Consider the following 27,370-nt stretch of genomic DNA (forward strand, 5'->3'; position numbering starts at 1 on the left):
TGAGCTACATTTTATTTAAAGGGATTGAGAGGAACTCAAAAGAAAGACTGGTTGACAATACTCGTGGACTATGAATTGCACACTGTACCTGGTTGTCCTGGGAGTCCAGCTGGCCCGACGGGACCTGGTTTAAAAACAAATTGTGTCAGATTTTAATGTTTGCATTTTTTGCATTAAAGAGAAAATGTAACGAAAGAATTATACATGTTCACAGTTAAATCATCAAATATTTCCTGAAATATGTGCAGAAGAAATATATGCACTTCAAAACACATATTATAGAATGTGCAAGTTAACAAAGGGGGTTTATGTATTTTGAGTAAATCTAGGAATGAATATGCAAATTTAAAGATGACATTAACCACGGATTACCACTGTACAGATAAATTATGGCAATAAAGATAGCTTGAATTCTGCCACACAAGAAGGCCTCACAAAATAATCGATCAGATCGGTCAATGACAGCGTATTCTAGTTGGGGTGACTGAAGCCAGTAAAGTTGAGGTCAATACATATTTCCAAAATGAAGGTTCACTTTTATCACCATTGGTGTGTTCCAGTTGCCCCTGCTGGGGTTGTTCTAAAACCTCAAACCATGAGGATACGGTGAGGGTAAAACCATGCCCTTTGCTGAAACGCTTTTGTTCCGCTGTAAACAGTTTATCCCTCACGGATTAGTACTATTGTCTGAAGTGTTTCCCCTCTTTCGACTCATGTCTCTTACAGAAGGCAGAGAATGACATTGACATTACTTGTGCTTGCAAGTTCTTCACATTGCTATTTTATTTTCATTTCTATTCAGCTCATGACTCACTGTTTATGATGGATACAATTTGTCTGAATTGTAGTTTATCGATTTCTGAATCACGTTTATAAATGATTCTGGCGATAAGATTATCTTTCAAGATCCTGAATCAATTATGTGTACTAATGTGTGCAAACTTTAAGTTGACATTGTTGTAAGACTTTGTATTCAGTGAAAATGTAAATGGGAGGGTAACCCAGATTCAGGACATTGATCCATGACATTTTGTGTCCTTAGTGCTACTACCTCCGTTTTGTGCTGCCTGAGCAAAGGCTTTCAAAACATGCTTAATGGAAATTGAATTTCCACATAGATTCTCCCCATCTCTAATAATGTATCTTAGATTCACTGAGGGACGGATATATTACTTTTGCCCAGCAGTGAAGCGTATCCAATGCCACTCTAGTATCTAAACACAATTTCAAATACTTGTCCTCTATTCGTTTCTTTCAATTTTCAAGCTTCATGGTCCCAATGGTTGACCTGCTCTTAGTGGAGTTCATAAATACTGCAATATAAACTGACTTAGGCTGTCTTGCAAGGCATCACCCTTTAGGAAGTGACCCCTGAAGTGGCATAGTGTGCTCCAGCATAGATCAGAAGCATGCTTTGCCCCAGGGACTTAATCCGCAACTCTATCATGAGGCTAAATAAATCGTAAACATGTTTGTGGTGACTTGTTTTACCATGCAGAGAAGATATGGCTTAGCAAATTGGTCTGGGGTGTCCTTTAGGAGTGGGGATAAGACTGGTGTGCATCTGGTTACCAGTGTCTGTAATGACACAGATAAACAGAAACTGATGTAACAGAATACAACCATCGGTTAAGAATAAGTTAAGTATTTCCTTCCGTCGGTAGTCTTGTACTCCAAGTAGCGATGTCCAGATATTGGTATTCTACTAATTATTTCCCATGCAAATTAACACATTTTCCATATGGTTTAAAATGATTTTCTGTATACTGAACCTTTCATCATGAAAATCTGAATAATTTAATTCACAAATAAATAAATGTGTTACTAACATCTACGGGATTGGACTGTTTACCTGAAACGCCTGGAAGGCCTTGGGCTCCTGGTTGTCCTGGAGGTCCTGGTGGACCAGGAATAGTGACGGAAGAGGATCCCTCTGTAATACAACACATAAATAACAACAGATAGCTCATCAAATCTTCACTTCATATTATTGGGTACCCAGGCCATGATACAGGCAGAGTATGCAGTACAGCAGGCGTCAGGCTGGCTCTAGAATCATTGCTCACTTTAGCGTTAGATGGAGCGAAAGAAATGGGCACTTGTGCTACTGAAAGTAAAAAGGTGTAAAGCACTTTCACAGTCTTCTTGTTTACAAGTGGATTAAGATAACCCTTTGCTTACCACAGGAGACACCCAAAAGAATTGTGTCCCTGAAACATATGTGGGTATTTATAAAATATTTTGTGAATTTCAAGTTCACAAACTGATTTTGTTATCCTGTTTTCTGATTCTTAACATTTACAAGCGAAGGCCCCAATGAACCTAACAATGAAAACTTAACTTGAAAAGAGAAAACAGAGCTCAGGTGTCAAGTGTTTTTTTAATGTCCCAATGCACAGTGACAATTGATATCAATTGGTCTTTAATGAAACTCAACATTAAAAGAGAATCTAAACTGCATGCACTTCAGATCACTACATTAAAAACCGAATACTTCTAGTACATAAAAGATGAGATAACGGGTAAGCTATGAGTACCTACCAGCAGCGATGACTCTGCCCGGGTCTCCAGTATCACCTACAAGAAAAGAGAGAAATGGCTTTAGGATAAAACAGTGGTAGATTACTATCACCCCTGCTAACACAGCTCTTTCACTTGTTGTCGACTCTATCCATTCCTCTTCAAGATAACACTTCCCTACAGCCATGCTAAGACTCCACGATGGATAATGGACTCGGAGCGAGCTGGCCATAGAAACGGATGTGTGTCCTTCATCAGGTGTATTTGATTTCTGTCTTTACTACCTTCCTATCCTCTTGCATGCTTCACAGATAGCATTAATGGTATCTCAGCACAAGAGAGGGATGAAGTGCAGGAATATTCTGAACAGATTTCTTTATATTGTGAGGGGAAGATCTTCCATCTCACATCAGCAACTCCAGTGCACCACCTCAGCATCATGAGCGAGCCCTGATGATTGAGAAGGGAGAATCTTGCCTCATGTCTAGAGCCCTAGCAGGCGACACTTTTATTGTACCATATTTTTAAAAATACATTTGAAGTTTGGCATAGCTAGTACAACCTTTGGGAATTATTCAGAGAAAAGGGCCATGTTACAGAGGTTCTCCCAAGGCAATCAGGGCATTTGAATCCTCTTTTACTTTCTCAGGTCACATTGTATCACAGAATGGAGGCCCAACACTTGCAAGCCCCTTCTGTAGTATGCAGTACTCTCTTCTCGCTAGCTCTGACATATTGCGCATACCCTAGCGAGAGCATTTTTAAATGTTCTAGGTTGCACGACTCTGGGCAGTGTGGGGCTTACCCAATAAGGGGCACACCAGCACAAGCCCGGCAGCGAGTCTGTTATCTAACATGCCCTCAGATCACCTTATCTTGTATTGACACAACCTCAGCGTCAACGGGCTACCAGAAGATGACTGTTTCCCACACATTTTTGCTAGTGTAGTTGTTGATGCTTCGGTTAGTTATCTGGGGGGGTAGTGGGAGCAGATAGTGACAGGATACTTGTCAGCAACTAAACATGAAGCTGATGATGAAGAACACATTTAAGATCATCATTATCTGCTACACTCTGCTGATTGTTGTGACCTGCCCATTGCTATCTAAGCTATTCTCAGTGTGGTGGAGAGGTCCCTCTGGTCAGCCACATACAGATGACTATCTCTTCTGACTTCTTCCAAGGATGTCATTCCTTGGATGGGATTCTGAATTTAATACAGAGCAGCTTGAGCTAGGTTAAGAGCATTAACCACATAATTCAAAGAGTACCGCACCCTCACTTACAGAGTAATGGCCTATGTTGGATGGCACTCAGTATGCGGTATTGTTTGCAATCTGTTGCACTGTAATGAAGCGTTTCAACTGTACACGGTGGACATGTTTCCTCTTCTGTGTTTACTCACCACATTATTAATATAGGTGCATCGGGTATGTGAAAAATATACATCAACATATTAAAACTGTTAAATAAAAACTGTCTAATGTATATTTTATATGAGGCATAGCAGCTCACCTTTATTTCCAGGGCGTCCAGGATTGCCTGCGGGTCCTGTTTCAATTAGAAACAAACATTTTTTTTGCATGTTTAAAATTTTCATTGGTTTAAAATTCGTGATATTCCACAGAGAGAAGATTGCCATGCCTAACCCAATGCCCTGGTGCAGTGGCAGGTATTTTACTAATGTACTTTAAACTTACTTTACCATTTCAAGGGATACCTGAGGCCCTTGAATTGCCCTGCTCTGAGGCTTTACCAACAGTAACTGCTCAGAAGATTAGAATGTTTTTTCTTAGTAATTAGACTGAATTATTTCACTGTCTACTTTTAAACAATTACATCGTCTTTATATATGGCTTCATGAACATAATTCCTTTCTTGGTCAACCCATATTAAATATGTATGCAGTGCTGCCATGCCCCTCTCAGTCTTCTGAGCTGAACACTAACATCACATTAAACTCTTGTAGCCTTTTTTCATCTATGAAGCTCTCTGGCCTTTTCAATACTTATTTGCCTCCCTCAGAAAGCTTTTACTTGTGCCAATTGCCCTGACAGAAACTTAACCCAGTGATACGAATGAGGACTAATGATTGACTAATGGAGAAGTGTGGCTCAGGGGTTTGAGTGGCGGCAGACGCGGAAGCTGAGATCGGCCCTGGACCAGGGTTCAATTCCCCGCCTCGGCGGGTCTTGCGCTAAAAATTCCACGGACTCGATAATTCACGCTCCGGTGCCTTCTCGACTCACGGGTTCACACTCTGCGACTCTGGGCAATAGCTTGCTTAATCTCCACAACGGCCCCTCGCGGCGGGATGCCTGGCTTTCACCTTGTGGATACCCTGCTGGGGTTATCTCACAGGGGAATACCAGGACGGGTTCCCTAAGCAAGCGCTGGGAAACCCACTGCGGGTAGCTGTGCGCTACATAAGCTCAAATACATTTACATTTACATTGATCTCTTAGCTCTTTGGCAGAAACACTTTCTAGTGAAGTTCTAACGTTGTTTTCCATTTGACCTTTAAATGACCTTCAAATAACTCTAAATAGTTTTTGGAAGCCTTGATGCCTAGTCAACTAGGAAAATTTACGAGTGAGTAAATCTACACATTTACTCTCACACTTGCAAATGCACTGTTTCTATCTTTTCATCAAATTAAAGTGCAAATTTACTATACTGGTCCTCGTTAAATGTTCAGAGATAAATCTGATCCCTGTTAAATACGTGTTTACATAGGGTGTGGAATTATGAGTTGTGTGATAATTATCACACACTTGCTGTTCTCACCTGGCAAATTTCGGCAGGTTTTTATTGGGGGAAAAGGCCAGAAAAAATTTAAAAGCATGCATAATTTGGTGTGTTAAAACCGGACTCCACATGTTATGCCTCGTTTTCCTTCTCAAAATTTGGAATAGGAGGTATTTCACACATGTAATAAATACCTTTCCCTGGGGTAATGGTTTTTACCAAGTGTGGCAAATACCTCTCCCTATTCCGACAAACTCATTATGAGGGCAAAAGTGTAGACTGTCTTCACCCCCTGAAACAAGAAGTGGAGAAACATTTAGAAGTGTAAAGTTGCTACAGACAAAAAGGACCCAATAGTAAGTCTAGCACCACACATGGTCAATTACTTCTACTGCAACACCTTCCCATAGAAAATAAGATCTTCCCATGGTAAATTATAAGAAAAATTAAAAAGTTTTTATCAAACTTAAAACAATTCGTGAAAATATTGTTATTCTTAATATTACCATAAATTATGTTTATACATTTATTTAATTTAATTGAAAATGCTACATGACTAATACCTTAATTTTGAATTACATATTTAATTAATTTGACTATATTAAGTAATGTCAACATATATTTTTTAAATATCTTTTTTTTAAAATCACACTTAAAATATAATGTTGATATATTTATAGTCACTTATGTCCTATGTATAAAATAATTAAAATGTATTCATTTTTATAAACAAATTACATTTATTCTTAATGATTTTACCTTTATCACATAATAATATGTATTGCTTTATTTATGTATCATTTTTAACATTCAATTAAATTGATATTTATATTTAAAAAGTCCAAATAAATTATTGTATTTTATATTATTTCATAGTGGGTTCTATTTTAAGTCTCTGTCTCCATTATTTTGTTACCTTATGGAAGGGTGTTGTAGAGCCAGGGGTAGCCCATGTGTGCTGCTGGACGTATTCCAAGTCGGAGCTGGAGTACATTTACTACAGTTTTGTGCCCTTTTTGGCTGTAGTAACTCTAGAACTGTAGTTTGTGAATAGCAACAGACTTACTCTTTTGTGCACGAATGTCTGTTAGCCATCCCTAAACTCCTCCTTACCCCTTCTTAAATCCCTACCATTAGGTTGTGAGTATTCTCCTTTTTCCAACCACTCCCCCTAATCTCTTCCACATCTACTATTAAGGGGCTGATTACCATGTCGGATAGACCAAAGTCCACCCGACATCGTTTGGGAACTGGAACCGAATGACCTCCTGTCTCCAGTTCCAGACCAGCAAGTAGGATGCGACGAACCCTGTTCGGTCGCAATCCTATACTTTACAATGGGAACATGCATTCCGTTAGGAATGCATGCTCTCATTGTAAAGTGCAGAGGTGCAGTTCATCCCTGCACCCCGTGGCAGACATCTTAAGGGGACTGCCACCGGGTGAGGGGATCAACAGTGGGGCACCACTGGTGCCCCATAGTCCACAATTAGGCGGCCTTGCACCCATGGCGGCGCTGCTGAGGGCCCCCAAAGACAGATTCCCAAAGCCTTTCTTGTCAGAAAGGCTGTGGGAATAAGCCATTGTAATCCCTTGGTTGAAAAAAGCCGGCCGAGGGATTACTGAAGGCTTTCCAAATGGTGGACAGGCTCTCCGAGCCCGTCAGAAGCCATTCGGAAATCTGATTCGGATTCCTTTCTGACCGACCACATGAAAATGGGTTAGTCAGAAAGGAATCCGACCAGCTGATTACGATCTGGTCTCAAGGGATCCGACCGACGGTCGAAGCCGTTTCAACCTGCATCGTAATCGGGCCCTAAGTAGTAAACATACATGTGTAAGGATCTCCCCATAAAAAAAGATGCAAGAGTTGGAGGTGGAGATTTATACTCCGCACCTCGATCCGACCCACTTTTTCCGGATCGTACAGTCTGTGTGCCTGGTATTTTTTTTAAAATCCATGTGCACTTCTAGTGGTTTGTCTCTGTATGTACGTATGCCTTTGCCCGGTGTCTGTTTGCAGAACTGTGTCTGGGTATTTCAGCTTCTGTGTCAGAGCGGACTCTTACGTACATTGGAATGTCGGTTCTTCTTACTTGCAACACATTTTACAGAGATCTTATCACACATCAGCGAGAGACACCTGAGATTGTTGTACCAGATCAAAGAACGTTTCACAAAGAACTGCTGCACAGCTTACCTGGGGGTCCCTGGGGTCCTGGCAGACCTGTGTGATGAATGGAAATAGGAAAGACTTAGAAAACGTGGCACTGAAAAGAGATTACAGTTAGGAAGTAAAAGTGCCACTAAAATCCTATCTCAGTACCTGCTAGTATATGGTGGCACCAGATGTGACAGATGTTGTTGCCTACAATCTGTAGTACACAAAACAAGCAGCATGCCAATTGCAGAATGAGGCTTTGGGACTAAACTACAAACACCACCGAACCTGTCCGAGTGACATCCACAAATGAAAAAGCATTAACCTACACCACAAGGTACCTCTGATTGGGTGAGACTACAAACTGGTGGTTTGTGGCTTCCTAGAAAGTTGGCATTACTCAAATCTCGCTCATCCATATCTGGCTCTCTGTATTGTATGTAAAATCTCAGGTGAACCTTTGACCCCTAGGTTTGAATTTTGCAGGTTGGGCCGAAGGGTCTACTACAAAACTCTAGTTTGGGGCTACTGAAATGCTCTTCAACTAGAGTTTGTAAATTTTGCAAATCTCCAGGCTGAATTCAGTACAAATTTTCAATATAGCGGAACAAGTGACTCGCACAGAGCCTCATTACGAGCTCCCTTTTCATTTTGATGGGGCAATAACAGCAATGTTTTGCCCCGATGTAATGTGGAGACCTGTGAAATCTGTTTTCTTGCGCCCAGAGGAAGAAAGCAGCTGAAATCTCTATGTGAGACCCTGGAAAAATAAAGCATTAGGAGAAGTATAGGTGTGGGTTTTACAAATTACCTTGTTAGTTTCCCATTTCTTAGTGGAGCCACAGGGTTCGAGTCATAAACAACCACAGGTTTACCTGTACCCCAGTATCGGTGACTCCGGGGGTGGACCTATAAGGAGGACCACCAGAGCGCTCATAATGAGGCCTCTGTTATTTAGGGTAATGCAGCTGAAGAATGTTGGAGAACTATGGCTACCTCTATGCCTTCTACCAACTCACTACAACTTGCCTGGGGAATTGGGGTTCTTTGCACCACATTCCAAACCAGGGTGCACCGACATTTCTTAAATATTTAAACGTCAGTGCCGTAGTAGCAACTTCTCTGCTTAAATCTGCAGAGAAATGCTGAGATATTCCAAATTGCCTACTTCAGCATTCAACCTTGGGCCCTGGGATCAGGTGGGCCTTCAGCTACACACTTCCCTCTTCTCTCACAGTAGGCAGCATAGCTGAGCTGCTACAGCTTGAAGAGCCTAACTTGTAAAGAAAATTATAAGAGTAGAGGGCAAACAAATATCTTTGTAGCCCGCTGGTGGAACGGACAAATGGCGAGATTGACAAACACCAAGGATTCCCACTCTTCATTCCACTTCGTGAGTCTTTCTTCCACTTCCCTACGCTTCCTGAATCTTTTATCCCACTCTTGCGGGTTTCTTTTTATTCCCACTTTCTCTCTTATTCATTGTTTCTTATCTTTATTTTCCTTTTTCTTTCTCCCTTTTCTGCCTTTCTTGGGAGCCTCGCTATGATGTCTCTCCTATTCAATGAGGGTGTATTTTACAGTGAAAGCTCTGACTGTCAAGACAGTTGCCCAAAACTCCACACATCCAGCGAGATACAAAGATGTTGATGGAAGAATACACCATGCTGAAGGACCCTCCTTCTGGACATGGCTTATGCACCTCTGAATTCAGAGGACATCTATGTACAATTCTGAACCTCCCCAGAGACACCTTTCTGGCAATCTTTCAAGCTACACCTCAGCTGACATTACAAACTCGAGTCTGGAGTCTCCAAAGAAGACATATTTCTGGTACATCTGTACTCTGATTCCCATTTTACCCGCTCCCAGCAACACTTTCCTTGAGAAAGCTCACAGCTGCACTAGCATTATACAGAAAGACGAGATATACAAGAATAAATACACTAACAAAGCAAATTAGGCACTGCAATCCATAATGAGGAGAACCAAAAACAGTTCTATCCTTTACGTGCTGTACGTGCTCACTGGCAGCCATTTGCTTTTTGGTATTATCTGATTATTATCTGATTGATGCCAGTGTCCTCACAGGGAATCCTGTCTGCAGTCTTAGTGAGGAATTTGTTGTAAATCTCCTCTGAAATTTAGTGCACTTCACCCATCAAGTAATCAGAAATTACTCCCGAGACAGGGATCTGGTTTTCAATGCTGGCACCACATATAACATAGAAATATGCATAAACACCAATATTTTTGGGAGGAACGTTCAATAAGTGAAGGAGATAAGGGGACGCAGTCCGGGTCCTTCCCTAGACTTGCAGTGATGAGGAGCACCTACCTTCCTTTTCAGTTTTGTAGTCAATGTGTCCTATAGGGTGTGGTTCCTGAACATCAAATCCAGCATATCGCGGGACACTAACATAGTATGCAACATTTTGGGGGACAAAATATCAAAAGGTAAGTATGTATAGATTTTCTATCCCATCTCCTCATCTATGTACCTTGACAATATAGAAATATACTGCCAAGGTACATAGATGTGGAGTTAAGAATAGTAAGTCTATACGTCCCTTGGTGCACATAATTTTCGGTTTTTTGGCCCTTGGTATTTTCTCCACAATAATAGTGTGTCACGATATTCTTGTCCTCGATATTCAAGAGTACCACTTTTCAAGAGCATGTATGAGGCTGTTTATGTCAAGAGCTAAGAATGGTATACGTACCACACCTGCCTTTTTAGAAAGGAGACTCCCTTGTTTTTTTGGGCAAAGTGAGGAATTCCATTTCTTTATTTTCTCCAATTTAATAAGTTCCTAACTTCAATAAAAATAGATGAGCAATATTCTCCAGATTTGCTGCTGCAAAATCCCCACATACCCTTTTACCTAAGATTAACACAGATGCTATGATTTATTTTTTGGTCTGCTTCATTATGTCTGCCATAGGGAGGAGACAAAATATAAAAGGCTAACTCTATAATGAGCTTGCATCTAGCCATAAATCCGCAGTTTTTGTGTATTGCGGAAATGAAAAATCTGCCATCCAAATAACTCACATTTTTGACTGACTTTACAGTCCCCCTCCCAAAATGAATAATGTGTATTTACTCACAATGAAAACAAACCTTATGCATAATCTTTTTTCAAATTATTAAAATGTCATTAATAATGAAAAGCATGAGTAATGAAGGATAATGCAAACGTATACAATTATGTGGAACATGAGGGTCAATCCATACAACAAAAGCAATGTAATTAGCTCATCGAAGGATCTGAAACAACATTAGAAGGATTTTCAGGCATGTAGGACACGTTGTAAGCTCCTTACCTGTGGCCCCTGTATCCCCTGCTGGTCCGGGTGGGCCCCGTGGTCCAGGTAATCCGAGAAGTCCAGGCTCACCTGAAAAAAAAAGCAATGGTTGCTCAGTAATCACTCACGAATCCTTATATTATAGTTGACACAGTTTGACTCATTGGCCCATGCATAGGTCTATACTTACATGCCCTCCTGTGCTAAAATATGTCCTATGGCTAAGATGTCTCAGTACAGCGCCTACATTGCAAACTACCAAAACACTTGACCTTTGGGCATGTTATACCCCTTTTCAGCCAACGTTCACACTAGCACCCCCAACTACTGTGTAATGTAAGAGCCACTAAAAGAGCAAATCAAGGCAGGTTCCAAGATATCAAGGGTGAATATGTTCAGAATATTAACTCACTAACGACTTTCCGTGAAGAATATTGGTATATTTGTTGATCATTCTGAAAACCTAATTGAATTTTGCGGTTTGGTGGCTCTACAAGACTAGCATTAATACTGATTCTTTAAAGCAAAGTTGTCCAAATGTGCCTGTTGTCCCAAATAAGACAGACCAACTTCAATACAAAGCTCTTCCAGTGATACTCACCAAGAGCTTCTGGTGGTTTATGACTCCGCAAACCTAGTGGAGTTCAAAGTCATGCAGAAGTCCAGAAAATACCCAGTTCTGAGTATTTAGCGGTTGCTCTTGGATATAAAATACGTAGTTCCAGTCCTTCACATAGGACTAGACTTTGACTGTGAGATTTGCTTTGCAGGATTTCACTTTCCATTATTATTTTCCACTTTATAACCCTGAAAAGTGATTTTTGTGAATTGAGCTGGTTTTCATGGGGCTCCCTTTTGGTCCACTAATCAAGGTTTAGCATGGACCACTCCCATTGGTGCTTTTTCAAACTGTCCACTTTCTCCCCCATTTGCTGCCTGTACGATCTTTGTTTACTGCATGGTTCTACATTGTACAAAATTTCCAGTTCATAAAAAATACACTTCCTGAAGAGCAGTAGCATTAATTTTCTGTGACTCTAAAGAGGATTTTCCCCAACAAAAATTGTATTAACCCTTATACCCGGTATACAATTTATAAGAATATCATTCACCTATCCTAAGAAGGCGAAGTTTGATAAACGTTTAAATATCATGTAGGCAACTCATTTTCTGTTTTTAAAAGAAAATCCTCTAATCTAAACCTTGACAGCATGTTCTCCTAGTACCTAAAACTGGGACTATAACCCAATCTCTGGTGTACGTCCCTTCTTAAATCCTCTGCATGTTCACTTGACCCTTTGGCCTTCTAATTTTAAAACTTTGCACATTATTTATTGGATTTTTAATGGCTCTTTCTCACCTCTTGGTCCTGGATGTCCGTCTGGGCCTGGAGGACCTGTTGAAAAACATATCTCATCAGAATATGTTGCAAGAACATCCCTATTTTCCCAGTTGTTTGTCCTTCTGGAGTAAAACGTCCTACACTTGTACTTGGTGTAAAAAAAACAGACATGCAAGCACCTTCGTCTTATTCCACTCCACTGAGATACCTTCAGTAAAGACTACAAATGCATAATTAATGTGGAGAACATGGAAGAAAGAGTGGTGACTGTTAGCAAAGACGCTCCCTGCCGGGGTAAGCAACCAGGAGAGCATCCCTGGGCAAAATGTCTGTCAGAAGCATGAGGTGCAGATACGGTCTGTTCTAAGAGAAATGAGAAACTTGAGTAAGGCACACTGGATAGATAGATAGATAGATAGATAGATAGATAGATAGATAGATAGATAGATAGATAGATAGATAGATAGATAGATAGATAGATAGACAGACAGACAGACAGACAGACAGATAGATAGATAGATAGATAGATAGATAGATAGATAGATAGATAGACAGACAGACAGACAGACAGACAGACAGACAGACAGACAGACAGACAGACAGATAGATAGATAGATAGATAGATAGATAGATAGATAGATAGATAGATAGATAGATAGATTGATTATATAGAGGACTCTGAAGTCAAAATTTATTTCCTGTCCTAATTGGTAAGTGACTACATACATTTTTTTTTTATTTCTATGTCGTTTTTTTTTCTCCTAAAAATGAGAATTATCTGACGCGCATCACAAACCAAATGAAGTCTGTTGCAGAGAGTGGGACCAAGAACTGAACAGGATCGGACATCGGAACAAATCGTATTGAAATTAGGTATAGCCCAGAGCAGATGTGGATGGGTGAACCTGACCAGGAGATATTGAGACGTTTTGCACTGATCAATACAATAAACAATGCATTTCTAAGTGAGTGGGTACTATGGGATATTTTCGAACACTGAAAGGAAATTGATTTATTGAATATTTGTTAATATATAATGTATTACTGCAGTGAGAGTTATGCTACACTGACCATATTGTCTTTAAATTTATTAGATTTTTTCGTTATTCTGTTTTATTCTTTGTGATATTTGTACTATGCTTTAAAGCAAGTTCAATCTAATAAAGATGTTAATAATTCGAAATATGCTCGAGTCCTTCAGGGAGTTCTTGCTGCTTCTACCGTGCTCTAAGTGTGACTGTCCCTAGGTGCCATCACAGCAGGGCGTCTTTTCTGCCTGCTTAATCCTAGCTCTTTAAGCCTTGCCAAACATTGTCTAAAGTTGCAACAGAGCTTAGTTTTAATGACATTTCTGATGGTTGTTTACATTCACACACGTCCCTCTCAGTCAAACTCTGGTATCCGTATGACAGGTAATTTCTGATTTACAGGTGGGCCCGGCACCTGGGATTTAGGGGATGGTTTCAGAGACATGACAGGAAAGGTGGGCCATCTAGACATCAAGATACCAAGGTCAATATTAAAGTGGGGTGGGAAATGGGGCGGTATTTCCCCACATCTGAAGTTACCAATGCCAAAGTTACAGAGGTATACTTGTTTGACTTAGAGGATGGAGCAGACAGGAAGCACAAATCAGACAGGAAGCACAAATCCTTGAAGGTGAAGGCGTTGGATCTGCAAAAGCACATATCACGTGCATGCAACAAATGTGTTTACCAATAGCTCTGTCTTGTGTAGTAGGATCAAAAGACATCCACAGAGGAGAATGAAACTGACTCATTGTCAATCATTCTTAGGAATGTATTGGCACACGGATTCACTGAATCAGAAAAGTGTAAGGTAATAATACCTTTGGGAAAAATAATATACAAAAGGGTTATTTGAGTGTACAGTTGAGTTTATAGTAATAGTTTCCTTTCCTAGATGGCATAGAGGGGAACAGCAGTAGTATGTCTGTTTCTTATTATAGAATGGTACTAATACCACCAAAGGGCTAGATGTACAAAGTGTGTGAGCACAAAGATGATTTGCTTAATGTATTTATGCCATTTTAGGAGTCAGTAAACTTTTCCAGTCCACTTTTGGTTATTATGTGTGAGTCTTTGTGATATTTTTGCGCACCAAAAGGAACAATGGTGAGATGCATGAAGCCTATGCAGGATGGGCAGTGAGGTACAGATTGGGGTTTGTTTTGTTTTTGTACATTTGGCTCACAAAAACATCACAAATCCATGGCATGGGGCTTAGTGGGTGAAGCATCAAAGAATATTCTGATGTCAAGAGGATTTCAGTGCAGCTCTCTCGGGATCCTGTTGGCATGCGCTGATGCGCTGTTCCAGCAGTGACCACAGGTCATGGCAGATCCTGGATTTTGAATAATTGGGCATGATCCACAAATAGGAATGGATATGTTTCTTTCTGTTCCTGCTTAACGAACTGCTGGCCCTTGAAATACTCACTCACTATTTTTTTCATGAAAGACTGTCCAAAGAATGAGGGGAATCAGGAAAAGCAGTAAATTGATTAAAGTAATTTTGGGGAAAACACAACTCTGTGGCAGGCAGTCGGCAACTTCGGTGCCACCCGTCCTCCCCTGTAATGTAGCATTTCCATGTGTAATCCGTCTCCACCTTCCACATTAGTTCCTTTATGAGATCCATCATTTCCTTGCCTGCATTGGGATCATATGATCTGCATGCCACAGTGGTATATGATCACTGAATGTACATTAGACCATCCTGTTTTTGCCTCAGCACCATAATTTCTAGATGATGGACTTTGCATTTTATATGACATGGCTTTCTGGAAACCCAGTCACTCCTCAAAAGAGAGTGCTTGATCCTTCCCTCTGAGTAGTAGATCAGTATGTTCAAAGTAGTTTCTGATGGCGCTCACTTTACGAGAGTCTCACGTAGAGGTGTGCTCTTCACTGAATTTCTGTTACAAATTATTTATCAGCATGGGCACAGTAATCCACCAAAAAGCTTGGGAAAATAGTAAAAATTGCCATATGGCCACCGTGATTGAGTATAATATCTCACACAATATACTGTCCAAAGCATAATTGTTAAAATTCATCTAGTAACCTGATCATCTGATTTCTGTGGCAGAGATGACATGTGTGTTGCCACCACAGAGGCAGCTGCCCTGCCTTTTGGCACAGGCCAAAATGTTATTTATAAATTCGTACGGGGGAAATACCAATGTTGAAAGTTGGCAATGTCCGGTAAAAATCACAAAAATATTTTATGTGACAGGAAACTATCAGTTTCTTGGGTTGAGGTAAATTGGATCTACACGAGTCAGCTGTAGAACCTACTCAGTTGGGTTGAACGTAGTGTGGAAATCTGCACCAAGGTCTCTATATATTGTGTGGGACCATCTGTTTTTTTCATGCACGCAAACAACCTCCCTTTTTCAGAATGGTGGCAGACAGGGATCATTATTTGCCATTTTTGCAAGGATATTGACACTGAGGTGAAGCTTTCCTACAGAAAACATGGACATTTCAGAACAAAATATAAAGCTTCACTGGGGATTACCAGCAAAATCCCTCCACTCCTTCTAATATTGCGTTTTGTTTTAGAAAATGAACACAAATCAAGAATGTTCTCTAGATAGCTGGAATTGTGGAGAGGGGGATATTATATTTTGACAATGCCCACCCTTCAGTTGCCATGACACTTCCAGTCAATAGATTGGAGAGTGATTGGAGTCTGAGACTTTAGAATGAATCTCAGAATTGCCTTTCTAGAATGATTTCTGTTGATTTTCTCACCTTACTGGATCTTACCTATAGCTTGTTCTCAATTTTTACTACTCTAGTGAGTGTTTTGTTTACATTTATTTTCTGTCCCTTCAATTCAAATAGTATCTACGATCTTCTCTTTATCACCTTCCTACTCCTATTTTAGTCTCAAATTGCGGCCTTTCCCCTAGCGCACCATTGTTTTGTGCTGCCCACAGTCACCTTTAAATGGCTTATCTATTGAACACCACAAAACTCTAAACTGCCCATGTTAATAAGTGACAAAAATAACTAATGAATTCATTCTTTCATTGATGGAGCTCTGGATTGTCCAAAAGCTTCTGCGTGTTCAGGTTGTTTTGGTACTTACCTGCAGATCCCTTGGCTCCTGTCTCTCCTTGCGGCCCAGGTAAGCCCCTCGGTCCTGCTTCTCCTGCAACACAAGGATGCACAGTGAGCAAACATCATTACTACGAGAAAGAATTACATTATATTGCAAAGCGCTTCACATGTACGCATATGCACATATACAAAAGCAGCAGATCAAAGAGTGCCACCATTTTGGTACTAGAAAACGAAACTCCTGTCCACAGTGAGAGCAGTGTAGCCAAGTATCAACATGAATCCAAAGATGTATGTAATGGCTGATGATGCAAGCTTTCATAATGTTATACATGCCCTTTCAGGTGCAATATGTATTGGAAAATGACAATAGACTCAAGTGGAGAAGATCTACACTGTACTGTAATTACCATGTGCATAACAAGTTCGGTTGCAAGGTGCGAGCAGACCACCAGCTGAGGTCCACCAGCTCACCCACAGCACAAGGTGAGACAAGACCACCAGCTGAGGTCCACCAGCTCGCCCACAGCACAAGGTGAGACAAGACCACCAGCTGGGGTCCACCAATTCGCCCACGGCACAAGGTGAGAGCAGACCACCAGCAGAGGTTCACCACTTTGCCCATAGCACAAGGCGAAAGTAGACCACCAGCTGAGCTCCACCAGCTTGCCCACAGCATAAGGCGAGACAAGACCACCAGCTGAGCTCCCCCTGCTTGCCCACAGCACAAGGTAGCAGCAGACCACCATCTGAGGTTCATTAGCTTGCCCACAGCTCAAGGCGACAGCAGACCACCAGCAGAGGTCCACCAGCTTGCCCACAGCATAAGGCGAGACAATACCACCAGCTGAGCTCCCCCTGCTTGCCCACAGCACAAGGTGAGACAAGACCACCAGCTGAGGTCCACCAGCTTGCCACTAGCATAAGGCGAGATCAGACCACCAGCTGAGGTCCACCAGCTTGCCAAGAAGCACAAGTAAGAGCAGACCACCAGCTGAGGTCCACCAGCCTGCCAACAAGCACAAGGCGAGAGTAGACCACCAGCTAAGGTCCACCAGCTTGCCCACAGCATTAGGCGAGAGAAGACCACCAGCTGAGTTCCACCCGCTTGCTCACAGCATAAGGCCAGAGCAGACCACCAGCTGAGGTCCACCAGCTCGCCTCATCATAAAACGAGAGCAGACCACCAGCTGAGGTCCACCAGCTTGCCAAGAAGCACAAGTAAGAGCAGACCACCAGCTGAGGTCCACCAGCCTGCCAACAAGCACATGGCGAGAGTAGACCACCAGCTGAGGTCCACCAGCTTGCCCACAGCATTAGGCGAGAGAAGACCACCAGCTGAGGTCCACCAGCTTGCCCACAGCATTAGACGAGAGAAGACCACCAGCTGAGGTCCACCCGCTTGCTCACAGCATAAGGCGAGAGCAGACCACCAGCTGAGGTCCACCAGCTCGCCTCATCATAAAACGAGAGCAGACCACCAGCTGAGGTCCACCAGCTTGCCCACAGTATAAGGCGAGAGTAGACCACCAGCTGAGGTCCACCAGCTCGACACAGCATAAGGCGAGAGCAGACCACCAGCTGAGGTCCACCAGCTTGCCCACAGTATAAGGCGAGAGCAGACCACCAGCTGAGGTCCACCAGCTCGACACAGCATAAGGCGAGAGCAGACCACCAGGTGAGGTTCACCAGCTTGCCCACAGCATAAGGCGAGAGCAGACCACCAGCTGAGCTCCACCAGCTTGCCAACAAGCACAAAGTGAGAGCAGACCACCAGCTGAGGTCCACCAGCTCGCCCACAGCATAAGACGAGAGCAGGCCACCAGCTGAGGTCTGCCAGCTCTGCCCACAGCATAAGACAAGAGCAGGCCACCAGCTGAGGTCCGCCAGCTCCGCCCACAGCATAAGGCGAGAGCAGACCACCAGCTGAGCTCCACCAGCTCGCCCATAGCACTCACCAGAAGCAAGGAAAGCAGAGAGCAAAAGGTCTCTTTGCCGGAAGTGGCAAAAACCCTTGCTCAAGGTTGTGTTTATTGTTTGTGTGCATAACCTGTGGGCTGGTGAATGCTTCAGTGCATGCTGTGCATGTATGTATACGTAGTGTATAGCGCCCATATGGTGGATGAGCCGAAACATGGGAGCGGCTGCACTCCAATGTCTACCCAACCCGTTCCTCCCTCCTTCCACTGCACGCGCGGTCACATCAGAGAAACAGAAGCACACAGCATAGGACTAACCTGTGAGGCCACGAGATCCTTTCTCTCCCTGGTCCCCTGCAGCAAACACAGAAGCAAAAGAACACAAGATCACTCTCTGTTTAGTTTCAAAAAATGAACGTTGCACCGTTGGCCCTGCTGGCAACAGGCAGAGCCTCTGACAGGGCCTCTTGTGTTTCATGGAGAGGTCGTGCCCTTTGCTCAAGGCTATGTCTAAGTCAAAGTATGTGCACGCGCGCCAGCGTGTACCGCATAAAAGAACAAATATTCTCACCTTTCGGCCCAGCGACTCCCATGGATCCCTTTTCACCTGAAACAGAACAATTGTGAGGCAAGGATTAATGGGGAACTCTCCCCGTGGACGGTCTCCATTCACAAATGCAGCAGCCATGCACGAAACGTGTTTGTTGTGTGCACTAACAGCCAAAAAAGCATAACTTGAAGTGTACATGTGTTTAGCAATAATAATTCAATCTTGCCAAGGGTCTTGATCAAAGATGCCCACACGGAGTTCGATACTCACTTCTGGAGCACAACACAATGACAGAGGTTATGTTATGTCATTGGGAGGCTCAGTCGAATGCATTGCCGAATTCTGTCTCATGGCCTATGACACAATGGAAGGGTCAGGTAGAAGGCCACTATGAAGATGGTGTGAATATCTAGGCCCTTATTTATGAGGCCTTACGTCAGTTTTGCGCCGCCGGTGCGTCACTTTTGTGACACACTCTAGCAATGCGTCACTTTGGCGCTTACAGATACGTCAGAAATACTGACGTATCTGTAAGTCCTTGCGACATGATGCGTCATACATTAAATATGACGCATCATTGGTGTCGCAAGGAGTGCGCAGTGAAAAGTGACGCATCACTGTTTTCACGCAGCGATGCGTCACTTTTCATAAATGAGGCCTAGGAAGTTTAGTATGATGCTAAGCATCATAGTGCATGGAGAATTGGGGACACACAAACTTTGCATTGCGCCACCAATTGACAAAACGTGTTGTACACTTTAATGTACACAAAAAAGACGAATCTGTTGTCAGAAAGGTCAAATCCTGTTTCACAGAATGAGATTTGCGGGTTTTGCCGACTACAGTTTCACACTTAATTGGGAAAATTCTGCAAGTATGTTGAATGTTCAAAATTGCTTAATTTATGAAAGAGGGGGCTTGAGTGGAGTATGGGGTAAAAGTAAACACGGAAAAGTTTTGCACCACTGAGAAACTAGCCGTTTTTGAGTGTTCAGAAACATTTTGCTTGCCCACTCATCCTGGCAGCACAGGTAGGTCTACTCTTAAAAAAGCAGGAATACACGTGTTTCCAGTTTGGGAAAAGTTACAGAACACACGTCTGCAACAATGTTTTGCATGTGGAGGTAAAAGAAAGGAAGGTTAAAGTACATCTGAAAAGTAAACCTGAAGGGGGCGTTATCCGTTAGTTTGGTTGTAGGGATATGCACAGTGACGTCATTGGACAGGCAATTGTAATTCTGTGAATCCCAAGAAAAAGTTAATCATACAAAGATCGCAGGTGTAATTCATGGATTTGTAAAGATATTGGGAATTTTCTGAAACAGTGAGGAGGCATTGCTGGTGATCATGTGAGAACGTAATGTAAGAAGAGGATACGCGCTCCTGGTCTAGCACGCCTAGTTCCTTCCCATTTCTTTCTGTAAGCAAGCACCCTTGGGGCATACATAGTTTTGAAATCAGAGACACTGCAATGTAGTGTGAAAGAATCTAGATCTTTCTATTTGGCTATTAAGGGCCAGTGGCGTAGGAAGGGGGGTGCGGTGAGAGTGGGCCGCCCCGGCTTTCATCATTGAGGGGGGTGACAAAATGGCAAAAATATATGTTTTAAACACATATTTTTGCTATTTTGTCAAGCCGGGGTTGACAAGAAAATTTGGTACCACCTGACCTTGCTATGCCACTGTAAAGGGCTACCCGTGAAAGTAGGGCCCCACTGTTGCTTTCTGTTCTGTTATGAACCAGCGGCAGTGGCAAAACCAGGTGGGTTGTAAAGCTGAAGGGGAGTGAGTGTCTCCCTGAGATCCCAGCAACTAAATTACATGAATTTAAGAAGCTCTGCCTCTCTGCCAAGCTGTATTCCTTCTAATGCTTCGCGAGCCTTGGGAGCGTTCTTGATATCACAGGGTTAGGTCTTGATTCTCTAGTTCCTGTTTTTTTATTGATGCATGCATTCGTTTTTTCCATTGGCTTTGAATTAATGGGAATAGCAACCTATTGCTTTTATACCACTTGCTGGCATCTCTTGCGGCGTACCATAAATTACCTGTTGCTTTTCCCCACTCAATAGTATTGGATGGATCAACTTCACAGCAGTGAAAAACTGAATTCATCTGCATGAATTCTCACACCTTTTTTGGTCGTTTGGCCAGAACTCTATGCAACGGCCACATTGATCCACCAACCTATCTTAGTGGGGCTTCAAACTTTTTTCTTCTGTCAGTCTGGACACCTACTGGTAAGCAAGACCTTCCTTCGCCAAAGTCCTCCTAGTGAGATTCTGAAAGAACTGATGCAGTCACATTTTTAAATCTCATCATGATTCCCATGTACTGGCTGATGGACGACGTTTACTCCTTTTAAAGCTTTTACACATAACTCTTTCAACAGATGCAACCCTCTCCCTTACCTTTGGCACCTGGTAGACCCGCTTCACCTCTGAATCCCTGAGGGCCAGGAGAACCTATTGAGGTAAGACAATTCTGTTTTAGAATTTGAAGGTTTTCAGTCAAGGGACTGAGTGCAATTTCCAATCTGACTGTGTATCATAAAACATGTATTAAAGCTACTGTGCTAGATCTTAACACTTTGAGTATGCACCCTATTCATTTGTGTTTTGGAAAAAAAATATTAATACATCTGTTCATTTTCTTCTCAAGTCAGGCATATTCACAACATTTCTTGTTCTCCATCACTTACCATGTCCAAGTGCTGTAGACTTTGGATGGAGAGTAGTGCCTGGGTATGGCAGGCCTGAGATATTACCTAGTCTGTCTATCATAAAAGCTGAGTCTAGGTATGTACGTTAACACCAGTGCTTTCCAACACTTTGTCGAGGATTCCCCTTGGACGTCTGCACCCAGAGGCATTGAACAAGCCATGCTTGCACACTACATTGCAATACTTCAACATACAGATCTTAGCATAATGCGATCTCCTCTATGATTCTTGCCATACAAGCTGAACAACAAAAACATGATATTCTAAATACAAAAGCCAGACTTCTCCAGAACACTCCAGATCTATTTTGGACTCTGCCAGCCCTTTGCTGAGACACCACAATTATGGAAGGCAAATCAACTGGAAAGCCCCCGGATCAAAACATATACAACTTGTAATCCAAATCAAGTCAACCCTTCCCAAGAACGTGAAATATTGATATGAACTACTTTATATCACTTCTGTGCAAGAATATTAGACATCAAAGAGATGAAGATCACTGTTAACAATAAAAACATAGAATGACCTAAGTGAGATTACTACACCCCAGGAATTAACCATCAGGCCAAACTGTCCACACAGACACTTTGGCATATGAAACATGAATGGACCTGTGTGTTGCTTTAAGGAAGATTTAGACTTAACTACTATTGATAGCAAGTTATTTGTGATGACAATGGGTTCTAAATCCTCAAAAGCGAGGCAGTTTGTAGCTAATGGCCATGTTCTGGATAAGGTTCCATCTTTCCCTTTTTTATGGGTCATTTATGTTAGCACCTGTACCTGGTCTCCCCGTCTGATGAATAAGAGGAACATCTTAATGAGGGTGATTGGAGCCATCTTTGGTTTTGCTTCAAGATTAGCCAACAAACCTTCGGGGACAATACTTAAATTATATCAGTCTAAATGCAGGTCTGTAGTCAAGTATGGAGGAGATGTGTGGAGCTATGTGGGAAATGCCTCCCCTCAGTGCATACCTTCCTATATAATCCACTATGAATTGGGCCTCCCCTACATGAATGACACCATTGGATTGGGTCCCATTACCAGGTGGCTCACTACCTGGATCAAACGAGGATGCAATCTAAAAAGGTTGGAACTGAAAGATTGTGTTTCCCTGGATAGATGGAACTCTGTACCATGGTTAAGGTAGTTGAGTAGATGGTTTTTCCAAATTAATAAGAAGGGAGCTTTTTGATAATCCGGATAAGATTGTCAAGGACAATTTACTGCGGGTTCATATTAATTATTTTTGGTGGCGACAGTCCATAAAGGAAGAGAAGGAGCTTGCTAAACCCACAGTAAGGGCCCAGGCCATTTTATAGACCAATGTTTTATATGGAACTGTAAATGCTTATCGTCGTTTTTATTGACACGTTTTAAATTTGACATGGTTCATAGTTTGTTGTAGATTGTTAACCCACCCCACTCTACTAGCCAACCCGGCTCGTGCAGATGTAATGGCATTTGCCCTGAAGACACCATGCACTTTATTATGTTTTGTAGTTTTAATAAAAAATCACCTACAAATGAATTCACTGTGCCTTTGTGAAGAAGTTCTGTATTTTAAGCAGGTTCGACCACCTTTGATATATTTGCAGTTACTGTCTGCTGTTTATGCTTGTTCCTCCATTTGTAGTTTTTTAGATGCCTCTGTTAAATTAAGGTCATTTCTGACCGGAACATGTATTTATGTACTTTTTAAATCTTTTATAGGTGACATGAATTTGAGTATTGAAATTTTAACCTTACGTTACTGGTTTAAACTTTTTATGAACCTTCTATGGTTATGATTCTTTTAACTGAATATTGGAAATGTAATTGAATCGACACACGTCCAAATTAATCCACCTTTGTTCAAGAAATTAAAAAGTGACCGATATAAGAAACTTTTGAAGGAATTTCATTTCATTTCACCTTCTGTCCTCCACTTTTGGCACGTGTGGGAAAAGCATACATCAAAATGTGAGCTAGTCGGACATAAGAATGGAAAATCATTACATACCTGGAGGACCTTGTGGGCCTGGAACTCCCCCGGTACCTGCAAAGAAAATGTGTGGAGACCATTAGGCGACCGTAAAAGTGATCTATAGCAAGATGGTGACACTGTGCTAGCTATAAGTTCACATTGATCACTGTCAGATCATTTAGTTCACAGCATGCTTTTTACATGCCATCCTCCTCCATATACGTAAGAGGTTGCTTACACTGAGGCAATAAAGTGCATCTCCACTTAGACAAGAATGCCATATTATTGATTCTATCAGGTTTTGGAGTCAGGACTACGAGAAAGGATTCCAGACTACAAGGTCAGAAATCCAACCATGAGGATTGAGCTGTAACAATTCTACTCACCTTTAGGACCACTTGGACCTGGAATTCCCACACCTCCAGGCAGGCCAGGATCTCCGCTAACACCTAGCAAGCATACAAATAGAAAGTTAATACTTTTTTAAACAAAAACTCTTTTTTGTTTTTGAGCTTAGTATTTTGTTAACAATTATTCAGTCTGGGCACTTGAGTGAGGCCCCAGAATGAAGTTGTATGAAAGGGCCAGGGCCATATGGCACAAGTATCCACATTGTCACTCATAAGATTGCTCTTTTATGCAGGAAATACAATCTCATAGTTCAGAAAACTCTTGCACAAAACAGACAAAACTCTTCTCCAATCTTCATGTTAGAAGAGGTTATAAACAGGTGAAACATATATTTCACTGATTGACTGATTAATATATTATGATTCACGCAGAAGTAGCTTTTCATGACATAAGTAAGAATATCAGATACCTTGTAGTTGCTATTAACTATATTCTTCATGTCTTGGATTACTTTCTTTTTGGCCATTGGCAATAAAAGGTTTAGCAAGCACTATTCGTATTGCCCCTAAGCATCTTGACCACTATAATATCTTATGGTGAATTGGTACATTCTGACAAAGGAGGCATGAATGTTTCAGCAAGCAGCTTAGTTTACTTTTTAATGGAATTATTTGCTCAGGCTTCTTCCCTGAAGCATGGAAAACGGTTTCATTTCTTCCTTTACTAAAAAAGCCTAACCTAGATCCCAGTGTCCCCAGTAACTATAGACCCATCACTAGGACTCCTTTTCTAGCCAAGGTACTGGAAAACATCCTGAATTCTCAACTCACTGCATTTGTCTCTTCTGCGGGCCTGTTGGCCTCCTCACAATATGGTTTCTGACAGGGACACAGTACGGAGACTGCCTGGGTTAAGGCAACAGAAGAGCTCCGGGCAATACTGGACACTGGTGTCAAGGCCGCCTTGATCCTTTTGGATATATCGGCGGCTTTTGGCACAGTGAAACATGACATCTTAATCAGAAGGCTCCGAGAGGCAGGAGTCAAGAATACTGCTCTTAACTTGATCAAATCGTATCGGAACAATAGGTTCCAATATGTTCAGATTGGCGACTCCTGTTCAGAGCGGTTTACCCTTCCATGTGGGGTGCCACAGGGCTCTTCATTGAGCACTACATTGTGCTCTATATGTGTCCCCTCTAGTAGACATCATCAGGCAGTTAAAACATGGCTCTTCGCTAGACAGCTCTAATTATACATCTTTAATGAACCAGTGGGAATTCTCAGCGCCAAGACGCCCTTGGGCAATCGCGCGGTATACAAATAGAAAAATCAAATCAAATCAAATCAGTTTGGCTTTTCATTGGTTTCCTACGTGAACGATACTCAAATAGTAGTATCTATTTCAAACAATTCTGAGGAAACCACTGAAAGCTTTAGCCAATGTATGTCCCACGTAGACCAATGGATGTCTGCAAACTGCCGAAAGCTCAACGGAAGCAAACTCTTCCGGCCCCCGTTGGCAAGGTGAGGAATCTGGGCTTCATTTTTGATGACAGACTGACCTTTCAACATCAGATTAACAAGGTTTCCCCTATGGCCTTTTTAACATTAAGGTAAATCAGGAAAGTGTGCACCTTCATTCCCCGTGAAACTGTAAAAGCACTAGTTACGGTTCTAGCTATGTCTAGACTTGACTAAGGAAACGCTTTATATGTTGGCCTCCAGAAACAGCATATGCTCAAACTCCAACGGGCACAGTATGCAGCCGCCAGACTGCTGCTGGATATTCCTAAATTCCAGTCCATTTCCCAAAGCCTAAAAAAACTTCACTGGCTCCCTATATAGAAGAGGACAGAATTTAAATCTCTGTCTAGTTTACAAAGCTTTGCATGGAACCGGACCCGCATTCCAGAAACAACATTTCACCTGCTATTGTCCACCCAGAAACCTATGCTCATCTCAGTGCAGGCTCCTCCAGACACCCACATAAAGGAAAGCGTGCTGGAGAGGAAGAATCTTTGTTCTGGGCACAGTGAAACTTTGGAAAACGCTTCCGATAGAGATCAAAAATAGCCCAACGTTACTCTCTTTTAGAAGATCATTAAAAACCTGGGGCCTTATTATCAAGCAGGGCGTTAAAATTATCACCGTTTTAGGTGTAGAAAACTGCTGGTAAAGCGGCGATAACGGGCTTGATAATATGCCCTTGAGAATTCCAATAGAAGTCCATGTTCACACCAGAACATGGGTTTCTATTGGAATTAACAAGGCCATATTATCAAGCCCATTATCGCCACTTTAGTGGCAGTTTACTGCCGCTAAAACAGCGATAATTTTTAACGCCCTGCTTGATAATATGCCCCCTGGCTAATTTCCAATTAATTCCCACCTTCATTCTCAGATCCGGCAGGCTCCTCTGCACAGCGCCTAGATGCCCTACGGCACTCGTGCGTTATATAAATCTCACGATCAAATAAAAATCAAATCATATCAAATAAACGTGCTTTATTATAAACACACACATCTATACCTGCATTTATAGCATGGGAAGCAAGTATTAGGTATAACACAAACATAATTAAGATAAAAATGGAAAGAAAGTGTTAGTTTTGCACAATTTCTGGAAACAAAGGAGATATGCATGCGCCTATTACCATGAATGCCTCAATCTAATGTTTAGGTTAGTCCTTCCTACTAATGTCACCTTACTCTGAGCAGCAAGCATGATATCTTACCTTTGTCACCTTTCTCTCCAAATCCTGGAGGTCCTGGCTCTCCACGAGGCCCAGAGGGACCTTCACGCCCCCTCTGTCCCATTTGTCCCTCAACACCAGGATCACCTAAAAGCAAACAAACAGTATTTTAAGTACCTCATACCAATATCATAGGCCTCATGATCCATCCCTCAATGGTTTAATGCTGTAAATCAAACAATGAGATGTCAGTGACTTGGATTTCATTATGCTCTGCTGGATTCAAAATATCCTTGAAATGAAAGATGACACCTCAGTAGGTTTCCTAACACAAACTGTAATTAGCCTGGGAAAAGTTATCCCTAAGCATTGCACTGCATGTCCAAGTAAAGAAGGGATATTAGGACAAGAGTGTGGTTACTCATTCTAGCATTCAAATAATACCTGCTGTACAATTTAGCTTAAATTTAACACCAAGGAAGGGGCACCAAAATGGACAGTCTTTAATAACGAAAACATCACAGCGGCAAACAAAGCAAAAACGTTACTACCAAGATACGTTTAGTGTAAGCAGCACACACTTGGCATCTGGTAGGCAATATAAGAAAGTACAACATTCAAGCTGAGATGTGTTTCACTAGTCCTCACCAGTTACATATCATTCTTTACTCTACAGAGTTGTTATGTGTATCCTCAACACAATTTTCACGACATCAATTGCCACTTGTTCACAGCAAAAACATCCCATTACAAGGGGAACTTAATATACTAATGCATTTGGAGACACTCAGAAGACATTTAAATATTTCTTTATGCAAAAGTTAGTCGACCCCTCATGCCCCATCTGAGGTGAAAGGAACAATATTTTAAAATGCCAGATGAAAAGGGTCAGACTCAGGTGATGCCTAATGGTAAACAATTATCCATCAGCAGTACTGCTTGATGGGGATTATAGAGGCAGACCAGAAGCATGGCCGCCTCGATGTCGCTTATTTTC

The 27,370-nt window shown here is 41.9% G+C and overlaps 1 protein-coding gene across 1 annotated transcript in view; it reads right to left on the reverse strand.

Moving 5' to 3' along the window:
• COL17A1 (collagen type XVII alpha 1 chain) overlaps positions 1 to 27,370 on the reverse strand; it is a 189,336-nt gene that overhangs the window by 70,273 nt on the left and 91,693 nt on the right. The window contains exons 23-36 of the mRNA XM_086922741.1: positions 26,416 to 26,520; positions 23,714 to 23,776; positions 23,364 to 23,399; positions 21,048 to 21,101; positions 18,662 to 18,697; positions 18,409 to 18,444; positions 16,200 to 16,262; positions 12,100 to 12,135; positions 10,758 to 10,829; positions 7,470 to 7,496; positions 4,037 to 4,072; positions 2,542 to 2,577; positions 1,853 to 1,933; positions 89 to 124 (exon numbers count right to left, since the gene is read on the reverse strand). Coding sequence (XP_086778867.1) covers positions 89 to 124; positions 1,853 to 1,933; positions 2,542 to 2,577; positions 4,037 to 4,072; positions 7,470 to 7,496; positions 10,758 to 10,829; positions 12,100 to 12,135; positions 16,200 to 16,262; positions 18,409 to 18,444; positions 18,662 to 18,697; positions 21,048 to 21,101; positions 23,364 to 23,399; positions 23,714 to 23,776; positions 26,416 to 26,520 — 717 coding nt within the window. The remainder of the gene's footprint in view (positions 1 to 88; positions 125 to 1,852; positions 1,934 to 2,541; positions 2,578 to 4,036; positions 4,073 to 7,469; positions 7,497 to 10,757; positions 10,830 to 12,099; positions 12,136 to 16,199; positions 16,263 to 18,408; positions 18,445 to 18,661; positions 18,698 to 21,047; positions 21,102 to 23,363; positions 23,400 to 23,713; positions 23,777 to 26,415; positions 26,521 to 27,370) is intronic.

Source organism: Lissotriton vulgaris, chromosome 5 (genome assembly GCF_964263255.1).
Source record: "Lissotriton vulgaris chromosome 5, aLisVul1.2, whole genome shotgun sequence".
In the NCBI taxonomy this organism is placed as follows: Eukaryota; Metazoa; Chordata; class Amphibia; order Caudata; family Salamandridae; genus Lissotriton; species Lissotriton vulgaris.